The sequence below is a fragment of the Misgurnus anguillicaudatus genome, chromosome 3 (genome assembly GCF_027580225.2).
Source record: "Misgurnus anguillicaudatus chromosome 3, ASM2758022v2, whole genome shotgun sequence".
Classification (NCBI taxonomy): Eukaryota; Metazoa; Chordata; class Actinopteri; order Cypriniformes; family Cobitidae; genus Misgurnus; species Misgurnus anguillicaudatus.
Window position 1 is genome coordinate 28,490,400 of NC_073339.2, and position 22,444 is coordinate 28,512,843.

General features: G+C 40.5%; 1 protein-coding gene across 1 annotated transcript in view; it reads left to right on the top strand.

The window, feature by feature from the left end:
• Positions 1-16,353, top strand: part of cxxc4 (CXXC finger 4) — a 37,620-nt gene extending 21,267 nt beyond the window's left edge. Inside the window, exon 3 of the mRNA XM_055205319.2 lies at positions 15,403-16,353. Within this exon, the coding sequence (XP_055061294.1) occupies positions 15,403-15,447 (45 nt within the window). The 3' untranslated portion in view covers positions 15,448-16,353. The remainder of the gene's footprint in view (positions 1-15,402) is intronic.
• Positions 16,354-22,444: the final 6,091 nt, after the last annotated feature.

Genomic DNA, 22,444 nt, shown 5'->3' on the forward strand with positions numbered 1-22,444 from the left:
TAGATGCTCCTCCCAATTTTGTGTCTACAACTTCATTAGGCATAGTAGATGTACAGTAGAAATTTTACTTTTATTGTGGTATACAGTACAAAAAGAGTCCACTGTTTAAATATTACATGATTATGGCTATATCAGACACCTAACTGGTCATCGATCTATTGTGCATCGGTCATCTGTCTGTGGTTAATTAGATATAAACATGAACAATTTAATCATTTACTGACCTCCTTGTGATTTTATGCTGCAGAACATAAAATAAGATCACTTTGACATTGTATGGACACTTAAAGGAGCCTTTCACCCGTAGAAACATTAATCTTTATTGAAAGTGTGTCATATTTGTAGTCGAAATATAACATACATTTTGAATTTGGTGCCTACTTGACCGTGAAAAGGGGTGTTTGTAGTTTCACCCCCTCAACAAAGATATTGGACTTCCTGCTTTCAATGATGCAAAATGATGATTTTTACATCATTTAAAGAAGGAAGTGCAACACTGAAATCTGTATTTCTCCTTTCTCAGCGGCAACTGTGGTCTGACAGGTTAAGCAGGCAGATTTATGTATGCCCTGTCGGCCAGCTTAGCATTTACCCTGGTGTCTTTTGATTGCAGATGAGACCTCAGTTACTTGCATATCCGCACCGTAACACTACCCCCTCCATCTCATGTTCCCTCCCCCTCCTCAGTCTGGGTGGTTTGATGGAGTGATTTTGATGAAGTGCGCAGGCGGAAGAGAGCCGCCGTTGAGCTGTGCTAATTGAGCTCTCTTTGTGCCTGGTCACAGCAGTGAGGCGAGGAGAGACGACTGAAAGTGAATTTGAGCAGCACTCAGGAAGCCTCAACCAGATCGATAGTGCGAGACTTAACAAAACGCAGACATGCCGGCCATGCACCTCAGGGTCATTACCGTCTATAGCAAACCACATTTCCACTAGGGAGTGATCAATGCTGAAATATATGGATCTAGAAAAAACATTCTTCTCTTATTTTATCTACCGCCTCAAAGGAGGTGTTTTTCATTGCGCTGTTATTCCAAGTGTCTTACAATTTAACACACTTTATAAGTACTGTATGTGTGTTTCCTTGGAATCAAAACCAGCTTGGTGTTGATAGTAATATGCTACAGTATAAAAAAGCTACAGGAACATACAGCACGAATATAATCATCTTGCAGTAAATCAAAATTACAGTCGAATGTCGGAATGACACTGCATCAGTAGTTAATGCTATGGGAAACTTTCCCGGTATGATGATAACCTGAAGGCCATCCACTGGCTTGACGGTAGAATTGCTTACTAAAGCACTGCGTCATTGACATCTTAAGAGCAATTTATACTTTTGCATAGGACCTATGTCGTAGTCTGTACGCCATATGTTACACGGTGGTTTTCATTTATACTTTTATGTCATTGTTCGCCTCAATGTGCATTAAACATGGAGATCGCTAGAAGGCGATTTTTCAAGCAAAAAACAAAGAAGAAGCGGGTTGTGCATATTGAAGCATCAGTAGTGATGGAGGTAAACAGACTTTTGTTGCAATTTAGGTTGTTAATCATAGCTCCTCAACTTGGTTCATCATTGTTTTACCATCGCAAACAGAAATGCATCTGAGAAAATGCGACACAAATCTTTTTGACTTGCGTGAGGGGTTTTAGCAAACCAATCACAGTGTCTCTGCATAGGCTATGCTGTACAATCAGCAGAGAAGTATAAAGCCAACTTTAAGCACAATTGATGCTTTTATCCTCACACCTAAGCAAGAATTTGTATTGTGAGGCAGGTCTCAGGTAGCCTGGTCCAACCAGACTCTCGTACATTCATTTAATTTGTACAGAGAGTCTGGCCACGCTCCATTGCAAAGCATTACTTCCGTTAAGGAGGTTCCTCTTTAAATTTTAAATCTTAAAGTTTTAAAAAAATCTTAAAGTTTTTTAAAATTTAAATCTACTGGATCTGCCCAGAGTCACTCTGAATCTGCCATAACCAATCGCTAACGTTTGGTCATGACATATGTCATGCGCCGAAACCGGCCGGAAACAACAAGTCCAAATGATCAGACCAACAAAACTTAGCAAACATTGTTCTTGCTCCGGCTTTAACTTCTGTATATTCGGCAGTTTTGCAACAACGGACCGAATAGCTTTTCTCACGTCTTTCTCTGCTGCCATTACTGAACTACAACTCAAACTGACGCACAACCTCAACGTCATCGTTCTAAGCCACCCCCCTCTGTTCGCTGATTGGACCTGCAGATTATTGCAGGAGAAAATGAAACTCTACACAGCAGTCCCAGACGTAGTACTGAAGCTAAATGAAAATTAAGCAGAAGCACGTAGGAGGGTGGAGCCAGGCTAGGTCTCAGGTCTTCTGCCTTTTTATCTCCCTGTTAAGAGTTCCAGTTCCATGTTGTTGAATTCTCCTACAGGTGTTTATGTCCTAGCCCAGTATTTAGTGTAGTTGTTCCCTTTGAAGAAGGGAAGAAGCAGCTTGTTGTTTACATTGTTGGAGAAGCATCAGCAGTGATGGAAGTAAACAGACAGTGACTTTTGTTGCAGCTTGGTTTGAATATCACTCCTCAACTTGGCCTATATTTGTTTTTACAGTTGCAAGCAAAAATGTGAATGAGGATATGCGACACAGATTTCTTTTGACCTGACGAGGGGTTTTAGTCGACCAGTGCTGTTACATTTTTGGAAAGGTGCATGCCAACCTATGCAAAGCTACACACAGCTTACGACGTAAGTCCATTGTGGAACTATAAATCCCTCTTAAAGTCTGGGTAAAGTCATTTCAGAGCATTGTTTTTAAACACATTATAAATGTTAGGAATGTATTGCTGAAACACGTTACAAAGACTCACCGCTTTCCAAATTATTATGCACATGCCATTTTTGTTTATGTTTCCAATACAGTCAGTAAGTTTACAAATTGAAATGTCAACAGATACTTTTATACTTTGAAAAATATGCAAAATATGCTGTTCCAAATTATTATGCAGAATGCACTTTAACAAAATGTATATGATATAATGGGTTCAAATTTTCAAAAAACAGATATCTGTCAAATTTGCTGCATGGACAATGTAAAACAAATGATGTATTTACAGTTACATAATAATATATGAGCCTATCTTTGACATAACTTTAACTTTCCCATACACCGAACTCGTAAATCTATGCATAGTTTTTGTCTTTATTTCACTTGAATATGCTAGTACTGCATCCCAAAGTTATATGTTTCAAATTATAGTGCTGTCCGCCTCACAGATCTTCCATATAATGATGCTCCACAGGCTCTAAATAGGACTAAGGTCAGAGGATGATGGTGGTCACACCTTGATTTCTTTTTTATTTTATTACCTTATGAATTAAAATAGTCAGTGGCGCTTTCTGCAGCATTGGATGGTGTATTATCCTGAATGAATGTAAAATTATTTGAGAAGACATTTTTCCTTTCGTATCCCATAGTGAAAACGCTTAGGTTACTCACGTAACCCCGGTTCCCTGAAATAACGGGAACGAAGTATTATGTCAGTTGCTAACGCTATGGGGGAAACTCCTGTTTACTCCGCGATTGAAGCCTATTGGTTAACGTCTGTAAAAAAACAGACCAATGATGTCACACGTCCTTATATAAGCACGGGATCAAGCGTCAAGAGCTCATTATTATTCGACTGAAGCACGCAGCCGAATAACACTCGCTGCTTAGACGTTTGTAGCACGGCCAGAGATGCAATGCTTCGTTCCCGTTATTTCAGGGAACCGGGGTTACATGAGTAACCTAAGCGCTCCCTTTCAATACGGTTCACTTCGCATTGTGTCAGTTGCTGACGCTATGGGGGAACGTAATCCCATCACGCCATGCAAACACAATGGACTGAAGCTCCTTACCGGAGAGACACTGTATGTGGCCTATACCCAGCATATTCACAGCTTTAAAGCAAAAGTGTAAGCACCATATAAAATGTTAACGCGCATACGGTGGGGTATTAAACGCACCGGGAAGCACATTACATAGCACAAGACGGCGAGATCACAGAGTCCAGAGTCACGTTGGTGAGCTCACTGAGCGCACCCAATGTACACATAAAGCGCATGAATGCGCATGCATGGTTAAGCCGAGAGAACCTGCGCTCGTAGGGCAGGGAGGTCTAAGCTGTAAAATCTGACAAACGTAGACGGCGAAGACCAGCCGGCCGCGTTGCAGATATCAAGAATAGATACTCCTGTAAACCAAGCCCATGATGAAGCCAACTTCGCAGAGAGTGGGTTCTAACATCCTAGCTTATTGAGAAAGGCGTGAGCCAGCGCAATGGCTTCAACGATCGATCCAAATAGCCACTGTAGTAACCGGCATACTTAGTGAGTGACCTGCGAGGCTTACGAACGGGCTGATCTGACTATAATATGCGGCAGAACAGTTCGTAGCGTGGGATTATACAGATACCACAATAGTGTGAACCCAGGTGAGCCCTCGAGCGCATCGGGGATGCATATACAGTAGGTAATATTATAGTGCACAGGTCAGTGAGCTTCCAAGCGCGCCGTAAATGTGTACTGACCATAAATTGCACGGGCACAGGTGAACACTTGAGTACATCGTGAATGCATATAGATGAATCAGAGTGTTATAGTGCACAGGCCAGCAAGATTCTAGAGCGCGCCGTCATGTGTTCTGATAATAAATTGTGCGCACACGGGTGAACCCTTCAGTGCACCGTGAATGCGCATAGATAAATCAGTGCACAGAACGCGCCGTGAATGTGTACAGATATGATTGATGAACGTAACGGTGGGTACCCAATGCACCGTGAACATACACAGATGAACAACAATGTATGTGTCACAAAGGATAACACAGCTGTGTATACAGGTGAGCTTCATCAAGCGCATCTTTAGTGTATACCGAAATCTTATAGCGTGCATATGTGAGCTTCTCTAAGCGCACGGTGGACGCATATACTTAAAAACCATATCGTGCATACAGGTGAGCTTATGGGCGCACCTTTAATGCAACAAACCCCAGTAGTGCGCAAGGCAGGGATGTCAAAGCTGTAAAATTGACAACGTGGACGCCGCGGACCAGCCGGCCGTGTCACAAATGTCTAATGAGAAACCTCTAAGACCATGCTCAGGGTAGAGATAATCCAGAGTAGATTAACCACGAGTGAGCATCATTGTTACGGGAGGTGATAACTTCACCAATCCATAAATAACCTGTATTGACAGGTGCGCTAGTGAGTGATCTGTGACGCAGACGAACAGCTGATTGTCTGATGTACGTCAGACGTGTTTGTCATTCAGGACCTTGGACAGTTCCAGAGCGCTGCGCCTCGGGCACCGTCCACATCTGAGAAATGACAGGCTTATGAATTAATGCGTTCCACACCACAATTCGTGGGGGTTTAGACTTTTCACTGTCACCGGACAGAAATAGATCAGACTTTGCATAACGACGCCACGCGAGAGGGGTCCTAGCAGCTTGTGTCAACGTGTCATAAGGCACGTAGGTCATGTCTCACGGATGCAATCTCCACACGCCCGTCGTAACGGGTTAATATGTCTGCACCTTGGTGGTTTAAGCATAAGATGTGTATCACTCTGATTGAACATAGCTATAAAGCGATGTAATGAGTTTATAAGGAGATGACTCGTCAGCTTGTACAGGGGGCGAGATCTCAACCTGGCTGGGTGAATAATGAAAACCACCATAGTTTGCTTGACAGCGTTATCACAATAACACGGTCGAGAGTGCTGCAGTGCTAAAATCATCCCCTTAAATGGACTGTATGTACAGTACAAGGTGATTGATATGAGACAAACGTGCGTTTCACGTGGCGAAGGCTGATTGCCGTCGCAAGGCGTGACCAATTCCACAGCAGATGCTGGGCGAGCTCGAAACGATAGCACTTCATGCAGCCGTGTGTAACTTAAAGCACAAGCTTCCCGGCCGTCAGCTCGGGGCGGGACCTTTGCTTAGTCAAACTGAAGTGGTCTTATGAACAGAATGCCACAATATTCAGCTTTCTGGGACTCGTTAGGGGGGTACGTGAGCCTGCCTTAAACGAGATGCCATGCGTCTGACTGTGAGCGCGCTCTGGTCTTAGGCTCGCTTCCGAGCGTCATAAACAAAACTCATTGTGGCGGGTTGCAAGCTCGCTTGAGGTTGATATTACCCTTAATTTCTCAGAGTATTGGAGCAGAGCGGAGGTGTGAGCGTCTTAGGATCCACTGATATAAACCAGCCATAAGGCCGAAAAACGTCATAAACCGCTTGGCTGTAAGCTTTTGAGTGGCCGTCCGGAGAGGGCGTGATTCAAACGCTTGGAGCCATGAAAAAGTCTGAGGCTGCCGTCTCTCTAGGAAGAGAAAATGACAGCCGTAAGACCGTGCTCGCCTCCACCGTCTGTATCGTAGTGGAAAAACTGAGGCGGGCTGCGAGCGAATTTAAGCGAGAAACGTCTGAATTATTGTTTAGAATCCAGCCCGTTGTCCCGGGAGTGGATCGCCAAACCGGGGTTTTTCGGCGAGCGTCAATACAATTATGGACGGCGGGCCGTGTGTGCGTATATTGACTGCTTGTCGGTAAGGCAAAATTGTTTAGAGACATCGTATAGCTGTGGTGTGTCAATACACAGTATAGTAAGCACAGAAATTGCTCTTAGAGAGGAATTCAATACCGTTTGCCACTACAGTGAGGTCGCATAACCGACATTATTACATGTGAATGTTTCTGGATAAACAGAGCACACAAAAAACATTTCAGGGCAGTCCAGCCGAGGCGCGACTTAACCCTTCTTCTCCCAAGACAGTCTGTTCTCTGTCGACGCAGCTATGCTGTGAGTAAGACCAGAGCTTGGCCGTTCCGGTGCACGAGCCTCTGTAGTGACGGTGACCAGAGCGGCTCACAGCAGAGCAGTATGTCTAGGTGGTTTGATGTCAGACTGAACTTATACACAGCGAGGAAGTCTGCCGTGAGGCCCGCGGTTTTGCTGTTTTTTAAAAGGGCAGAAAAACCGGGGTATATAAGAATGTACCTATATTCAGCGCACTGATATAGGACAGGACTGAATAAGGGGCGGTGTTCGGGCCTCAGCCTATTATCAAACAACTTTGTTCTGCCTCTGATTCCGTCTAAGCCAGAGAGAAATGACAGGGCAGACAAACATAGTGAGCTCTACCGAAGTGAGACAGAGTCAGGCCGGTTGTTAGGCTCTTATAATAAGTGGTCTTGGTGCTCCAATAGCGGCGTGTTTGCCCTATCGAGCAGACGAATGAGATCGTGCCACTCCAGAAGGGGAGGGGCATGAAGCTCTGTAATTGTTGAACACTAGATAGCTGCACTTAGAGGCAAGGAGCCGTAAGACCGCGTGCTGACTCTAAGAAGCCGCTAAGAGACCTCGCTACTGCGGGGGAAGGAGCGAGGGACTCCGCGAGCGTAGAGCACGAATGGCATGGTGTTATGACAAAAAAACAGGGGTCAGACCCGCCCGTGTTTGCTTGTCCTATGCATCTCTCTTACAGCTCCGCCCCTTGTTCATCTCAACAAGAGAGGAACAGCAGAGGGGGCATGTAACACAGATAGAACAGCCATACATCGTATGAGCGGTCTTCACCCGGCAATGCACTCGGGGAATTAATATGAGGGTGCCAGAGATCTCGCAGCTGGCTGTGTGAGGAGCGAGGGACTCTGGGAGTGTAAAGCATAAACAGTTGCGTTGTGACAGAACACAGGGGGGGGTAGCCCGTGTTCGCTAGTCTATGCATCCATCTTAGTCTCCCGCCTCGCCGTTTGTTCGTCCCCATGAGAGAGGAACAGCAGGGGGAGCACGAAACATAGATAGGATAACCGTGCATACTCGGCGTGGGAGGTGCCAGACCGGTGACGCGCTCGGGGAAATTCATAGCAGAGAGGCTCACTCGAGCCGCTGTGCTGGACGCTATTACAACAGCGTCTGCTCTTTTAGCTTATAGCTTATATTAAAAATATTGATCTTACCGGGCGGCCGCAGGGGAGACCTCGTCAGGCATGTGTCCGCTGCACAGGGCTCGTACCACGGCAAGCGAAGGCTATCTTCGGTTCTCAGCCGGAAAGCAGCAGGGGAAGACGCTAGGCCTGGGTTCCACTGCAGGGCTTGTGTCAACGGCGAGTAAGGCTTTTTCTTCTTCGGAGTAGTGAGAGGTTCGCACTGAAAGAGAAAATTAATGAGCTCTTGACGCTTTATCCCGTGCTTATATAAGGACGTGTGCCATCCCACGCGTGGGCTCAAACGTCATTGGTCTGTATTTTTTTTACAGACGTTAACCAATAGGCTTCAATCGCAGAGTAAACAGGAGTTTCCCCCATAGCGTCAGCAACTGACGCAATGTGAAGTGAACCGTATTGAAAGGGAACCATTTTTTAGGAAATCTACATATCTTCTCTACATATCTTCTGTCAAAGGTCCAGAATTTAAGTCCTTAAATTTAAACCTTAAGTGTCCTTTTAAATTATGACAGCAAATACAGGGATGGACAATACTGATAATCCGATGGCCTGGGACCAGCGTGCACAATGCTCTTCCCCAATCTGGCCAGTGTGTGACTGTCACGAAAGCTATTATCATTTGCACGTGTTTTGACGCCCAGGGCCGTACACAGACCTTTTGAGAGTCATGTGCTGAAACTGAAAAAGGGCACCTCCCCTAAATAATCGTCTCAAAAGCTTTATATTTATTCATTATTAATGATTGAAAAATTAAATTTTAGGATAGCTTGGCATTATACAGTGCAAAGGATATCTGGCCTTCTATATGTAAAGTTGGCTTCAACAATTTGCCTCCTGGGTGGTTGTCATGTGTTTGTAAATTGCTCTTGTGTACCTAAATTTGAAGATCAATGAAGATCAATAAAAATATGTTTGTTTTATGAGCATTTTTTTTAATACAGAAAATTTAGGAGACCAAACAGAAAATTTGGGGCACACGTTAAATCAGCCTGCAATTATTCACATGTTTCCCAAAATAACTGCACTACTGAAAAATACTAAATAGACTTAACTCTATGCAGTTACTTCACATGTCATTATGCACATTTGATAAAACTATTAGAATAGAAAGTTATGAACCAAAGAATCATACAACCCCCTTGACTAATTCTAGGCATAAGATGAATACATATTCAATAAGTTATATCCAGATAGCATATTGTAATGAAATGAGTAACATGGCAATATTATACTTGTATCCTTTACACGTTTCTCATCTTCTATACAGTTTTCCTTAACTGGGCATCTGATGTCTAATGCAGGGTTCACACCGGACGTGGTAGAGGCGGCAAGCGCGAGTGATTCACATGTTAAATCAATGCAAAGACGGGATTAGGCATCCTGCGGCACGGAAGGCGCGGTTCGCGCAAATTGAGCATTGCCGCTGAAAACACGCGAGTTGAAAAATCTTAACTTCGGCAGATTTCCATGCCAGGTTAACCAATCAGGACCTTGCTGTAGTAGTAACATGATTACAGGAAGCGAGAGGAGTCTCAGAAGCCCCTCCCTTGATGCAAATTCCCGCGTGAATGTCTCGAATAACTAGAATTTCACGCGTGAATGAAGCAAGTAAACTCAAATGTTCAAGCATCCAACTACACGCGAATAGTGTGTTTTTGCCGCCTCTAAGGCGGCTGGTGTAAATGCACCATAAGATCTTTGTTCACATCTATAATGTTTTTGATGTTAATGTAGGCTAGAAGTTCTCCTGCTCTCTCTCTCATCTCGGCAATGTCTAATTTTAATTATTTTCACGGTTATGAATGAGATGTGTTGACTTTATGGGCTACGTAGACCCATCGGTAGATTCAGCTGAGCGCATGGTGACATAAACGATTGATGCAGCATGCAAATTAATGGTAAAAAACAGATTGTGCATTCCGTATTGTTGTCACACGTGCCACCCGCCCAATCCCGTCTATGGATAATCCAGCCCTGCTCAAATTGATAAAATATGAGCTGTCATAGACATATTAGTGTTTCTTTCGTAAAGAGACAACATTGTACTCAAACAACAAGATATTTATTTACCATTGCAAGACGTTTAGCTGCTCTGCTGTGGAAAAAAATAAATAAATAAAATAAGATAAAACATCTCCAAATTAAAGGGCACTTTGGAGTGTAGGACAAACGGCATGTGCTCTGCACAGGTTGAGCCCTACCTGTGCACGTGCCTGGAACTGACCATTAAAAAATGGCTTCATTCTACAAACAATACCCCATGATGACAGATGACATGATGAAGAAGTTTGATTAAAATCTTTGCAAATTTATTTCAAATAAAAAACACAAGGTTTTGCATATTATATTGAAGCACCTTTTGCAACAATTACACCCTTAAGCCTTTTTGAGTATGATGCTAGCTTGGCACATCTATTGTTGTGCGGTTTCTCCCTTTCTTAAACTATATAATATATATATTTTTAGTTTATAAATATAGTTTCTCTAAGCCCTGTCTTGAGACAGAACTTCTGATTCTGGCTATATTTCTAAGATAGTAGTAAGCTGATTTGCTTATCGCTTTTACATGACTACTGAAATTAAGGTCAGACTCTAAAGTTACACAAAGATTTCTGACTTTATTTTGTGTCTTTAGACCCCTAGAGTCAAGTTATGTGTTAACCTTGGGAGTTTCATCTTTATTTCCAAATATAATTACATGAGTTTTGTCTTTGTTTAACTGGAGGAAGTTTTGACGCATTTAACGGTTAATTTCATTAATGCACTTACATAGAGAGTCAATGGGGTAACAGGGATAAGTATATATGGGTGTCATCTGCATTGCTGTAGTAAGCAATTTTGTTATTTTTCATTATTTGACCAAGTGGGACCATATATCAAGTAGCACTAGCATTGATATTTTACCTGAATCAGAGTTTAAGCGAATACCATTTATTATCTGTATGTGCACTGTCTCTGTCACTGATTTTGCCAATAAAAGGAAGATTTGAGATTGGTCTGTAGTTGCTAAGTATGATTTTGTCTAGGTTACTTTTTAGGAGAGGCTTAACAACTGCTGTTTTTATGGCCTTTTTGTAATTGCCTGTGAGCAGAGAGGTATTTATTATTTTTAAGAGATCAGTTTTGTAAACAGTTAAGTACCTTTTTGAGAAAAGATGTGGGGAGCGTGGCAAAGCTGCAAGTTGATGCTTTAAGATTTTGTACTATTTCTTCCAAGGTTTTTAAATCAAGTATGTCAAATTCTAAGAAAATTACTAATTTCTGAGGTTGTTATAATGAGATCTGACTGATCACAGTTAAATATGAGGCCGTACTCACTATTCTGATATTACTGATCTTCTTAAAAGAAAAGGTTGCAAACTCATTGCATTTGTTGTCAGAGCATTTCATGAGGAACTTGATTTTACTCTCTACAGTAGCAAAAAGAGTGTGAGTGTTGTTTATGTGGCTGTTTATAATGTTTGAGAACAAGGTCTGTCTAGCTGTGCCTAGTTCTACATTGAAAGCACGAAGACTGTCCTTATAGATGCCATAATGTACTTCAAGTTTTGTTTTCCGCCACATATGTTCAGCTTTTCTGCATGCTCTTTTCATACTCTGTACTGCTGTTGTGTTTCTCCAAGGTGCTTTAGGTCTGCCAGTGATCATCCTGACCTTTACTGGAGCTATAACATCAATAGCACCTTTAACTTTTAAGTAAAAATTTTCAAGAACATTAACAGAGTCTGCTGAATAGCTTGGCAAAATTGATAAAGCATTTATAAATACCTCACTGGTGTTCTCACTTATGAATCGTTTTGACATAGACAGATCTGGCATCAGTGGCAGGACAGATCAATAAATCAAAGTAAACACATAAATGGTCAGATAGCGCTTCATCCTTGATAAAAGTGGTTGAAATGTTAAGACCCTTGCTAATGAGCAGGTCGAGAGTGTGTCCCTGATTTTGTGGGTGGGATTCATTCAGGACTGTAGCGCTGCAGATGTCATCTAACCAGGTTTTATTTAGAAACATGAAGTCCAGGATGGTAATGGTGATGAGATCATCATTAACTAAAAATTATTTGTTTTTAGTGAACAGATGTTCAGAAGTGTTTCTTAACAGTAACTTAACAGTAACTTATTAATACCAGACAAAGTGAACACGTTGGTATTTCTGTCCAGAAACATTGAAATTTAAACATGGTCCGCGTAACGTTATGTAAATCCCGCGTCTTGGTCTGATTGTTGTTTCCGTTTTCTTGTTCTTGACGTTCGCTGAATTCTGAGTTTATATTTTAAACTTCCGCTTCAGTGCAGTATAGCCACAGAGCTATTTGACAATGATATATTTTTTTTTTATTATTATTTTTTTATATATATTTTTGGATATATTTCAAATATATATTGTAATTTTGATGATTATAACTCAGGAAAATCCCAAATTCAGTATCTCAGAAAATGTGAATATTACTTAAGACCAATACAACGAAAAGATTTTTAGAAATCTTGGCAAACTGAAAAGTATTAACATGAAAAGTATGAGCATGTACAGCAATCAATACTTAGTTGGGGCTCCTTTTCACTGAATTAATGCAGCAATGCAGCTTGGCATGGAGTCGATCAGTCTGTGGCACTGCTCAGGTGTTATGAGAGCACAAGGTTGCTCTGATAGTGGCCTCCAGCTCTTCTGCTTTGTTGGGTCTGGCATATCACATCTTCCTCTTCACCACCCCATTTTCTATGGGGTTAGGTCAGGCGAGTTTGCTGGCCAATTAAGAACGGAGATACCATGGTTCTTAAACCAAGTACTGGTAGCTTTGGCACTGTGTGCAGGTGCCAAGTCCTGTTGGAAAATGAAATCTCCATCTTCATAAAGTTGGCCAGCAGCAGGAAGCATGAAGTGCTCTAAACCTTCCTGGTATACAGCTCCGTTGACCTTGGACCTCAGAAAACACAGTGGACCAACACCAGCAGATGACATGGCACCCCAAACTATCACTGACTGTGGAAACTTTACACTGGACCTCAAACAACGTGGATTGTGTGCCTCTTCTTTCTTTCTTTCTTTATGTCCCCTAAGGGCAATTGGTTGTACAGCAAGACCAGCACATAAAAGAACAATTAACAATACATTAAAAATGTACATTTAAAATAAGAATAAGGATAAAAATACACAAAACAACACAAGACCAATCTACTACCTGCCACCATATTCTCCCCGACTACATAAATTTAGCAAGGAGATAGAAGTAGGAATAAATGAGTGTTTATACCTATTACTCCTAACAGGAGGAAATCTTAACCAAGATCCAGAAGGTAAAAGCTGAAACTCAGAAAAAAAGAGGATGAGAAGTTACCATTTGGATAGACTGGGCTTTTCTGACTACCTGTCGATTATATAATTCGGTAGGATGACTCTACTGAACTCCTAAAATCTTACTGCTAGTATTAACTATTTTCACCACTGCAGTCTTTGCCCTCACCCCAAGACTGCCATACCAGCACAACATAGCAAATGTTAAGACAGACTCAATATAAGCCTTACAGTATAAAACATAGTCATCAATTCTTTATCACATTAAATTTGGACAATCTCCGTAGACAATACAAACGTTGCTGGCCCCTTTTACAAATCTTCTCCACATGTACATTAAAATTCAACTTGTTATCTTCTCTCGTCATTCAGACTCTCTCCCAGTTTGTTATTATTGCAGTTAGTGGAGGCTGGGCTGTCTACAGAGATCGCTTTTTTACAGTTTGATCAGCAGACAGGAAGCAAGCAGATAGTGAGGAGATGTTTGCTGTATGTAACAAAAAATGTTTTATGGTCTAAAACGCGTGAATTCGCTTAGATAACCTTTAAGAGTGTCTTGACACAAGGAATGCGACCGCTGAATCCCTGATCTTGCATACATCTGTGCATAGTGGTTCTTGAAGCACTGACTCCAGCTGCAGTCCACTCTTTGTGAATTATCCCTATTGCTTGTATACATTTTTCTACCACATGTTTTCCTTCCATTCGCCTCTTTATCAATGTGCTTGGACACAGAGCTCTGTGAACAGCCAGCCTTTGTGTCTTGCCCTCCTTGTGCAAGGTGTCAATGGTCTTTTTTTGGACAACTGTCAAGTCAGCAGTCTTCCCCATGATTGTGTACTGTAGCCTACAGAACTAGATTGAGATACCATTTAAAAGCCTTTGTAGGTGTTTTGAGTTAATTAGCTGATTAGAGTGTGGCAGCAGGTGTCTTCAAAATTGAACCTTTTCACAAAATTCAAATTTTCTGAGATACTGAATTTGGGATTTTCCTTAGTTGTCAGTTATAATTATCAAAATGAAAAGAAATAAACATTTGAAATATATCAGCCTGTGTGTAATGAATGAATGTAATATTGCACCCAATACCTTATAAAAACCATGGTTTTACTACAAAAAAAAGGGTAACCATGTTTTTGGCTACAAATACTATAGTAAATCATGGTAAATTTAGTAAGTGATGGATTGTATTAAGTTGTTATTGAACTCTGGTAAAAGTTCTGTTTTGCCATTGTAAATATTATCCCAGAGTAAGAGTCTGGTTGGCCAGTAGAAAGCACACAAGAAGAACTGCCCATCGTTGTCTCGACTCTTATTTGTGTTTTTGTAATCATTGTAGTACAAACACAACCAGGGATGAGTGTGGTCAACATATCATTACTTTGTGGTTGATTATAGACTTCATTACTCCATCACGTGTTGTTTGTGAAAGCAGCACAAAGGAATGCCTGGCCAGACGTGTGGTCGTGCGAGTAATGAACTTGCTGTGCATAGATAGATGCGAATAAACAAGGTTTTAGATGTAACTAATATGTACGTTTCACATCATGCCATTACAGTATGTTTTTTCCTTTGCTGTAACAATATTTTGATGCATGTGATAGTACCACTGATATGGGTGAAATGTAAAAGTTAGGCTAATGGAATTATCATTTGTGAATTTTTTGAAATTGAGATTTATACATTATCTGAAAGCTGGTGCAAAAAATCTAAATATTGTGAAAATTGCCTTTAAAGTTGTTTAAATGAACTCTAGCAATACATATTTCTAATGATAAATATTTTTTATATATCTATGGTTAGAAATTTACAAAGTTACTTCATGGAACATAATATCCTAATGATTTTTTGGCATAACAAATCAATAATTTTGACCCATACAATGTATTGTTGGGTACTGCTACAATAATACCTGTGCTACTTATGGTTGGTTTTGTGGTCCAGGGTCACATTTATAAACCAAAACGGTGACATTAGTGTCCACTAAATCAATACTTTAACAGCTGTGCACCTCTTTAAGTCTTTATAAAAATAATTACTGTACTGTATATGAAGCAATTGCTTTGTTCAAGTCATGCTGATTCTTTTCTCCTGTACTCTGTCCTCTATATTTTTTCAGAGAACACCAGTTAACAACGGGGAAGCATTTCGATGGTTCTTTTAGTGCTCTAAACAAAGTGACATTTAGTGATGTCACAGACTTACCACTAAAGGAACTTTCGGGGCTTCAGGAACCCAGAACCAAATCCAACGGTGGACGAAAGAGCATGAGAGACTGGACACGCAAAAAGAAAATATTCATAAAACTGTACTTTCATTTCCTGTGTAATTATTATTGTACATTTTGGCAGTATCATAATGTAAATTTTTCAGTGTCAACAATGTTTTTCAATGTTATTGCTGTGCAAGTTGCAGCCACTCTTATGTGAATGACAAAGTAGACAATCATTACAAACAGGAGGAGTGTCAACACGGGCCAATAATTACACATATATCTTAGAAACAAATCACTTTTTTAAATCTGGAGCAATAATCATAAAGGTAATTGTTCTCTGCCATTATTTTCCAGTGTTCTTTGAAATGATCTTAAAAATACCTCTTTCACATAAACCAACCATTTCAGGGGGACACGTTGGGTCCTTTATAATTATTGTGATGTTTTGTAATTGACACACTGTGTACTGACAGTAAACAAAAGCCAGTAGATTTCTTTCTTTTCAGATGTGTTGATTTTATGTGGCATATTGCAGTGCCGTAGTGCACTTTTAAAAGTCTGGTTACACTGAGAGAAGTTGATTTATTCTGCATTCTGTTTAGGTTTGGTTGAAACTGTTTAAAAAGCTGCCTAAAGGTAGGTAGAGAACCAGAACTTTGTGAACATCACAGTAAGAATTGTGATTTACATTTTAAATGCTCACAATGCTACACATTCCAAAATGAATTATCCAATAAGTTGCTCATTGTCTTTACCCGTATGTTGCATGTGTAATGTGTTTTTGTTTTAAAGATAAATAAGAATTTGTTGTTGTAATGCCTTTATGTGTTGAAATAATAAAGGAAATGAAAAAGAGTTGAAAACAAAATTTTATTACAACATTTTGGGGTGGTCTCCCAGACAGGAATTAGCTTAAGCCAGGACTAGGCCTTAGCTTAATTAGGAAATATAACTTTAACAAACATGCCTTACTCGCCATATTACTTGTGTGCATTTTGAGGCAAAATGTAAGTGCAAGTTGTTTTCAGTTTGGACAGATCTTACATTTATTTTAGTCTAGGACTAGTCTAATCCCTGTCCGGGAAACTGCACCTTTAAGTTTAAAATCTGTTATATACACGGTTAATACACGGTTTATTCTTATTTTAATGCAGCCATTTATTTATTTATTTAATCTCAGAGATTTCATCTCACTGCAATTGTAACACAAACCATCACAATGGATAAAGGAGGAAAAAAGAGAAAAAAAAAACAGAAGTCATTGTCAGTCTAATCTTCCCCTAGAATGCAAAAATGTCACATGGAGAAGAGAGTTGCTCCCAGAGGTGTTAAGCTTTAAAGAGAGACTGAAATCCCATGAGGTTTGTAATGCATAGAAAGGGTGTGTGTAGAGTAGGCTGATGGGTAGATGGTTGTTTGGGACAATCAGGCTTTAGATATTCTGAGAATGGAAACATTGCTAGAGGTGTGGAAAAGACAACAAATGGGCAAACCCAAACGTGGAATGTATGGAAATGGGTTTAGATAATAATGTCATAAATGTAGTATTGCTCTAAGTACATTCTGTGGATACATACAGTATTTTATTAAATGCACTTTTGAAGGTATACTGAAAAAAGTGCCTTAATAATTAGGCATATTATTGGCATAATACAGCCTACACATACAGTGCAATGTTTTCATTAAATGCCAAATCAAAGTTCCATGGTTTTCTTTTGAAACAAATTGCAATTATTTGTTGTTATCCCAGTTAACCCCAATTTAAAATGGTAATTTTACTCATAAGATTTCCAGAGAGTACTCTACTTTCTACAGCTTCTGGACTGTATTCAGCAATTAAAATTATGCAACATGACAATCCATATAAATAATATGCAAAATATTGTAAAAAAAATACTTTTAGACTAAATTTAATGACGAAAAACAAAATTTAGCTGTAATATTTAGCTAAGTCAAATATTTTGCATGCACTCCTGTGTCTGCTTATTGTAAGTAATCCTGATTGACACAAGTAATGGGATATCAAGAAATTTAATAAATACGTATATATACACTGTATGTCTTTAATTTATTATATGTTTATCAATAATAACAAATCCTTATTTGGTCCCACACTATCTACTGTAGCTAAGTGATTTAAAAACCCTATAACAGATTCTAGCAACTACAGCATTATTATTTATTTGCATCATGTTTTTTGTAGAAAGTCACACAAATGCTGCTTTGCAGAATTTAGAAATCCCACATTTTTAAACAAAAAATTTTAATGCAAAAATTGCCTGTTATAATGAACAGAAATAAGAGCTAATTTAGTTTTTATTAGTTTCAGACCTTTTTTGTATCCTATTAATGAAATGTGTTGAATATATTCATTTTCAGCACGCTTACGTAAGGTTCCAGGGAGTGCTTGAGCTTACCCCAGCATCAGGCAATAGTATGGGAAACATATTGGGTGTCCAGTCCATCACAGGTTAAATCTGAAGTATATTACGCAAAGAAAACATACTGTATGAGCATCTGGCAGCACAAGGTCTGAGAGGGAATATGTTGTTGGTAGCAGACTTATCTATGCCAAATCCCCCCAGAAGGCCATCAAAAAGATGTTGAATGCTTAGATTAAACCACATCAGAAAAAGCTGTAATACTCTGTTCCTAAATTGATCCACACACTTAAAGGTATAGCGGAGGATTTTCTCGAATTTTAGAAAAGAACCGCCTTCTCCACTTTTTAAAAAAAATGCAATTGTGCAACACTCCTGATTGACAACTAGGAGGACCAATAGTCTTGATGATCTACCCGGAAAAAGAAAATCCTCCGCAATACCTTTAAATTTGGAACAACAGGCTTATGAAATCACACAATAACACAAACTGCATAAATAACTACAAAACTATGCATTTGTGGTTGTTTTTGTGTCATTTCTGCACACACTTTCAAAACATTAAAATTTACTAAAACTATTGTAGTGAGCAGCACAAAACTGTGAAGAGATATTCAAGTGATGTCATGTGTAAGTCTGAACTGTGTCTCTGAGAGGAGGCTCCTGCAGGCACGGCCACCCAAGGGACGAAGCAGTCATCTAAGTAATCCCTCAGGGATTCTTCAGGGAATGCTCATGCTGTGCCATCTCTCATGTGCAAGGAATGCTGACAATTGCACCACAGAAATTCCTAAAGCTCCAGGGAAGTTTTTATCTTATTATTAGTGTAATAATTTTTTGAGGGATTGCTTTTTCAGACCTTCCTAATGAGATTAATGTATAAGGTAATATGAGTGAAGTAATTTGTCACCATTTATAATGACATAAAATCATTGAAGATGATTATACAGTACAAAACAAAAGGCCTGTTTTACTTCATGCAGCCCTGCAAGAACTGACAGGCGGAGGATGTCAGAGTACCGCGAGAGTGTTTCAAAATTAGACTTCTCCATATGATTTCTCGAATCCCTCTCACGGTACCTTCACATCATCATCCGCCTGAACTTGCAGCGCCACAAGAACTTGAATAAGCCTAGATATAAATGTTTAAAAGCTAGAATCATGGACAAACCCAGACATATTCCAGGGAATTTTAACGTGACAGAGAAGGCTAAACTGAGTATGAGGGAACACAAAGACAAGCCACAAAAAATACGTGAGGGACAGTGGAAAGCTGGTGCGTGCCTTCCCTTGTATTATTTAAATCCTGCATTTATTTCACAGCAGACATACTGATGCAGGGAGACCAGGGTGTGTGTGTGCGTCAGAATCATTCCCTGATGAAGGTGACAAAGTGGAAGTAATCGGTAGAGCTGTGATCCAGCGTGACAGCCCGAGCTGTGCTGCCGAGGAAGGGAATTAAAAATAGTGAGGGCAGTGAGTCTGGCTTAGCGTGCTTATTAGGACAATACATAGCCATACAAGCAAACACAAAGAGTAAAATTGATTATTGATTCTGATATACATTATATATTGATGACCACATATATAGCCACTGTCAAGTGAAAATCTTATGTCTCCTTATTTTGCTGTTTTTATTCTGTTTATAAATCATTACTATTGGCACTCTTTACATCTGTCTGTAGGTTTTGCAAACATTTTACCAATGCATTTTTTTAAAGAGCTTGTGACTAAACCTCTTAACTTCATTGGATCCTTAAACTGTCTGTGAAACCTCATAACTCCACTCCACTTCTACTGTGAATTAAGTTTCACACAAATTTTGGGCACATTTCGCATATACGGACAAATAAATAACTGGTTTGAATTTACAGCACTAATTTTACCCAGCAAACACTACATATATAAAAGGCTAATGTTTTATGTATTTGAGTATTGGTGAAGAGTGTCTTAGTCTAGCATCGGTCATTAGCGTCTTTCACACAGTAATTCCCGTAAATTACCATGAAATTACAAGAATGAATTTACCAGTAATAACAAAAATGTGCTGTTCACACACACATGATGTTCTGTCTTTTTAACAGTAAGACATTAATTTAATTCAATTTTATTTATATAGCGCTTTTCAGATTTGGTTAGCACAGACCTCCCTGCCTGATACTATCAGGAAGGACCTGACCTATATGCCCGTTACACCAGGCCGTGCGTTTCATCCAGACTCCCTAATGACACTTGATAAAGCGGAGCAAGCCTAGCGTAGAAGAGAATAAGTACAAACGCACATTTGGTCCTGTTAAGGCAACTAGACATTCATATCGAGGCTGTCAGCCCCCTCATCATCCTCATTTTAGTCGACCAGGATCATGGGAGTTCAATAGAAGATAAAATACCTATACTCAGAGGTTTGATAACAGTTTCGTACATCAGGGAGAAATGCACCACAAATTAAGCGAAACCGCAGGTGCTCAGGCCCCTATGGGGGAAATGCATAGCAATCCTGGGAGAGTTGCCGAAATCTGCTCCCAGCTATGCCTGGACAGCTGGGAGAGAAAAATCTCAAATCGTTGGGTACTCGCTAGTACAATAAAAACAGATACAGAATCAAGTTCTGGCAACGACCTCCTTTGTTTTCAGGGATTCACTTAACTGTGGTCAAAGACTCAGTCCAGGTGAAAATTTTATCCAAAGCACACTGGGTTTTATTCAAACTATTTCCTCGTGCCAAAAAAAGATGATGGTCTCTGACCCATCTTAGACCTAAGACATCTGAATGCATACATAAGTGTTGCCATTCAGGATGCTGACCACTGCCCAAATCCTGGAGCCTTAAAGAGCCAAACGAGTGGTTTACACAAGCCTTAAGGATGCATACTTCCATGTAGCCATTCATCCAGATCACAGGAAGTTCTTTCATTTTGCTTTCCAAGATCAAGCATATTCAGGGTCCTTCCTTTTGGCCTTTCCCTCTCTCCCTGTGTATTTACCAGTGTGGTGTCAGCCGCCCTTTACCCTCTTTAGGCTGTGGGTATAAAGATCCTCCCATACCTAGACGACTGGTTGATCTGTGCACCAAGCCGTCACCGGGTTTTAAGAGATATAGTGGCTGTTATTAACCATATACATGAACTCGGGTTCTGTATGAACCACGAAAAAAGCTATGTTGAACTACGGCAAGAAACAGTATTTGTCTGGTTAGTTTTCAACACTTTAACAAAGACAGCATCTTTATCCCCACAGAGGGTAGCAAGCTTATATGTCCTGTCACAATCTTTTTCGCTTTAGCAAGCAATTGGAGTTGGCATAGTTCCAGAGATTACTGGGGACCATATCGTCAGCAATAAAGGTGGTGCCTCTGGGACTGCTCAAAGCACAACTACTGCAATGGTGGATCAACAAATTTCAACTCCACCCCAAATTACACATGCGAGTGAAGTTGTAGGTCACACAGAAATGTGTTTAGGCTCTGCATCCATGGATAAGGGTCAAGGTGTTCCTTTGGGGAATATACCAGCGAGGAAAATGGTGGTGACAACTGATGCTTCCCTGACAGGCTGGGAGCTGTCTGGCCAGGAAGATCAGTAAGTGGCTCATGGAGGTTCCCTTGGACCATGGAACACATCAACGTGCTGGAGCTGAGAGCAATCTAACTGTCTTTGAGACACTTTATTCCGTTCCTACAGGACAAGCATGTCCTTGTAAGGACCGACAATATGTCGGCAGTTTATTACATCCATCATCAAGGAATCTCCAGGTCATTGCGCTACCTCCAGGAAACCAGGAGACTTCTCTTTTGGGGCCACCGAGACTCGTCTATCTCAGGGCAGTCTACATATCTGGAGAAGTGAACCAGGCAGCCAATCTTCTCTCCGAACTGGACATTTCCAGGGGGAATGGCGATTACACCCGGAGGTGGTGCATCTGATATGGGCCTGATATGGAAAAGCCCACACCGACCTGTTTGCATCAGCCGAGACAACTCATTGCAAGACTGTCTGGATGCACTGTCTCACGAGTAACCGGGAGGTTTATTATACGCTTTTCCTCCCCTACCATTGATTACTCATGTACTCAAACGTGTGGATCTGGGATATTGCAGGATCTTACTGATCACCCCGAAATGGCCAAAGAGACATTGGTTCCCACTTCTCCTATGTCTGGAACAGGGCCATCCTTGGCCACTACAAATCAGAGCAGACCTTCTCTCTCAAGAGGAGGGTCAGATCTGGTACCCGAACCCAGCCATGTTACAACTCCTACTCAGCCCTTCTCTTGTTAGCTAGAGGAGACAGCAAAGAAAACCATAAACAATGCTAAAGCACCTTCCACTTGGGATAACTACTCAAGCAGGTGGCGTGTGTTCTCTAACTGGTGTCAGGACAAAAACTTATTTTATGCTTTCTTCAGTCACTTTTAGACTCAGGAAGAAGAGTCAACACAGTAAGAGTTTATGTGGCGGCTATTTCTCATTTTCACAGTATGGTGGAAGGTTTATCAGTTGGTAAACATATGTTGGTTACTCAATTTCTCAAAGGGGAATGTTGACTCTATCCAGAAAAAAGGTTGAG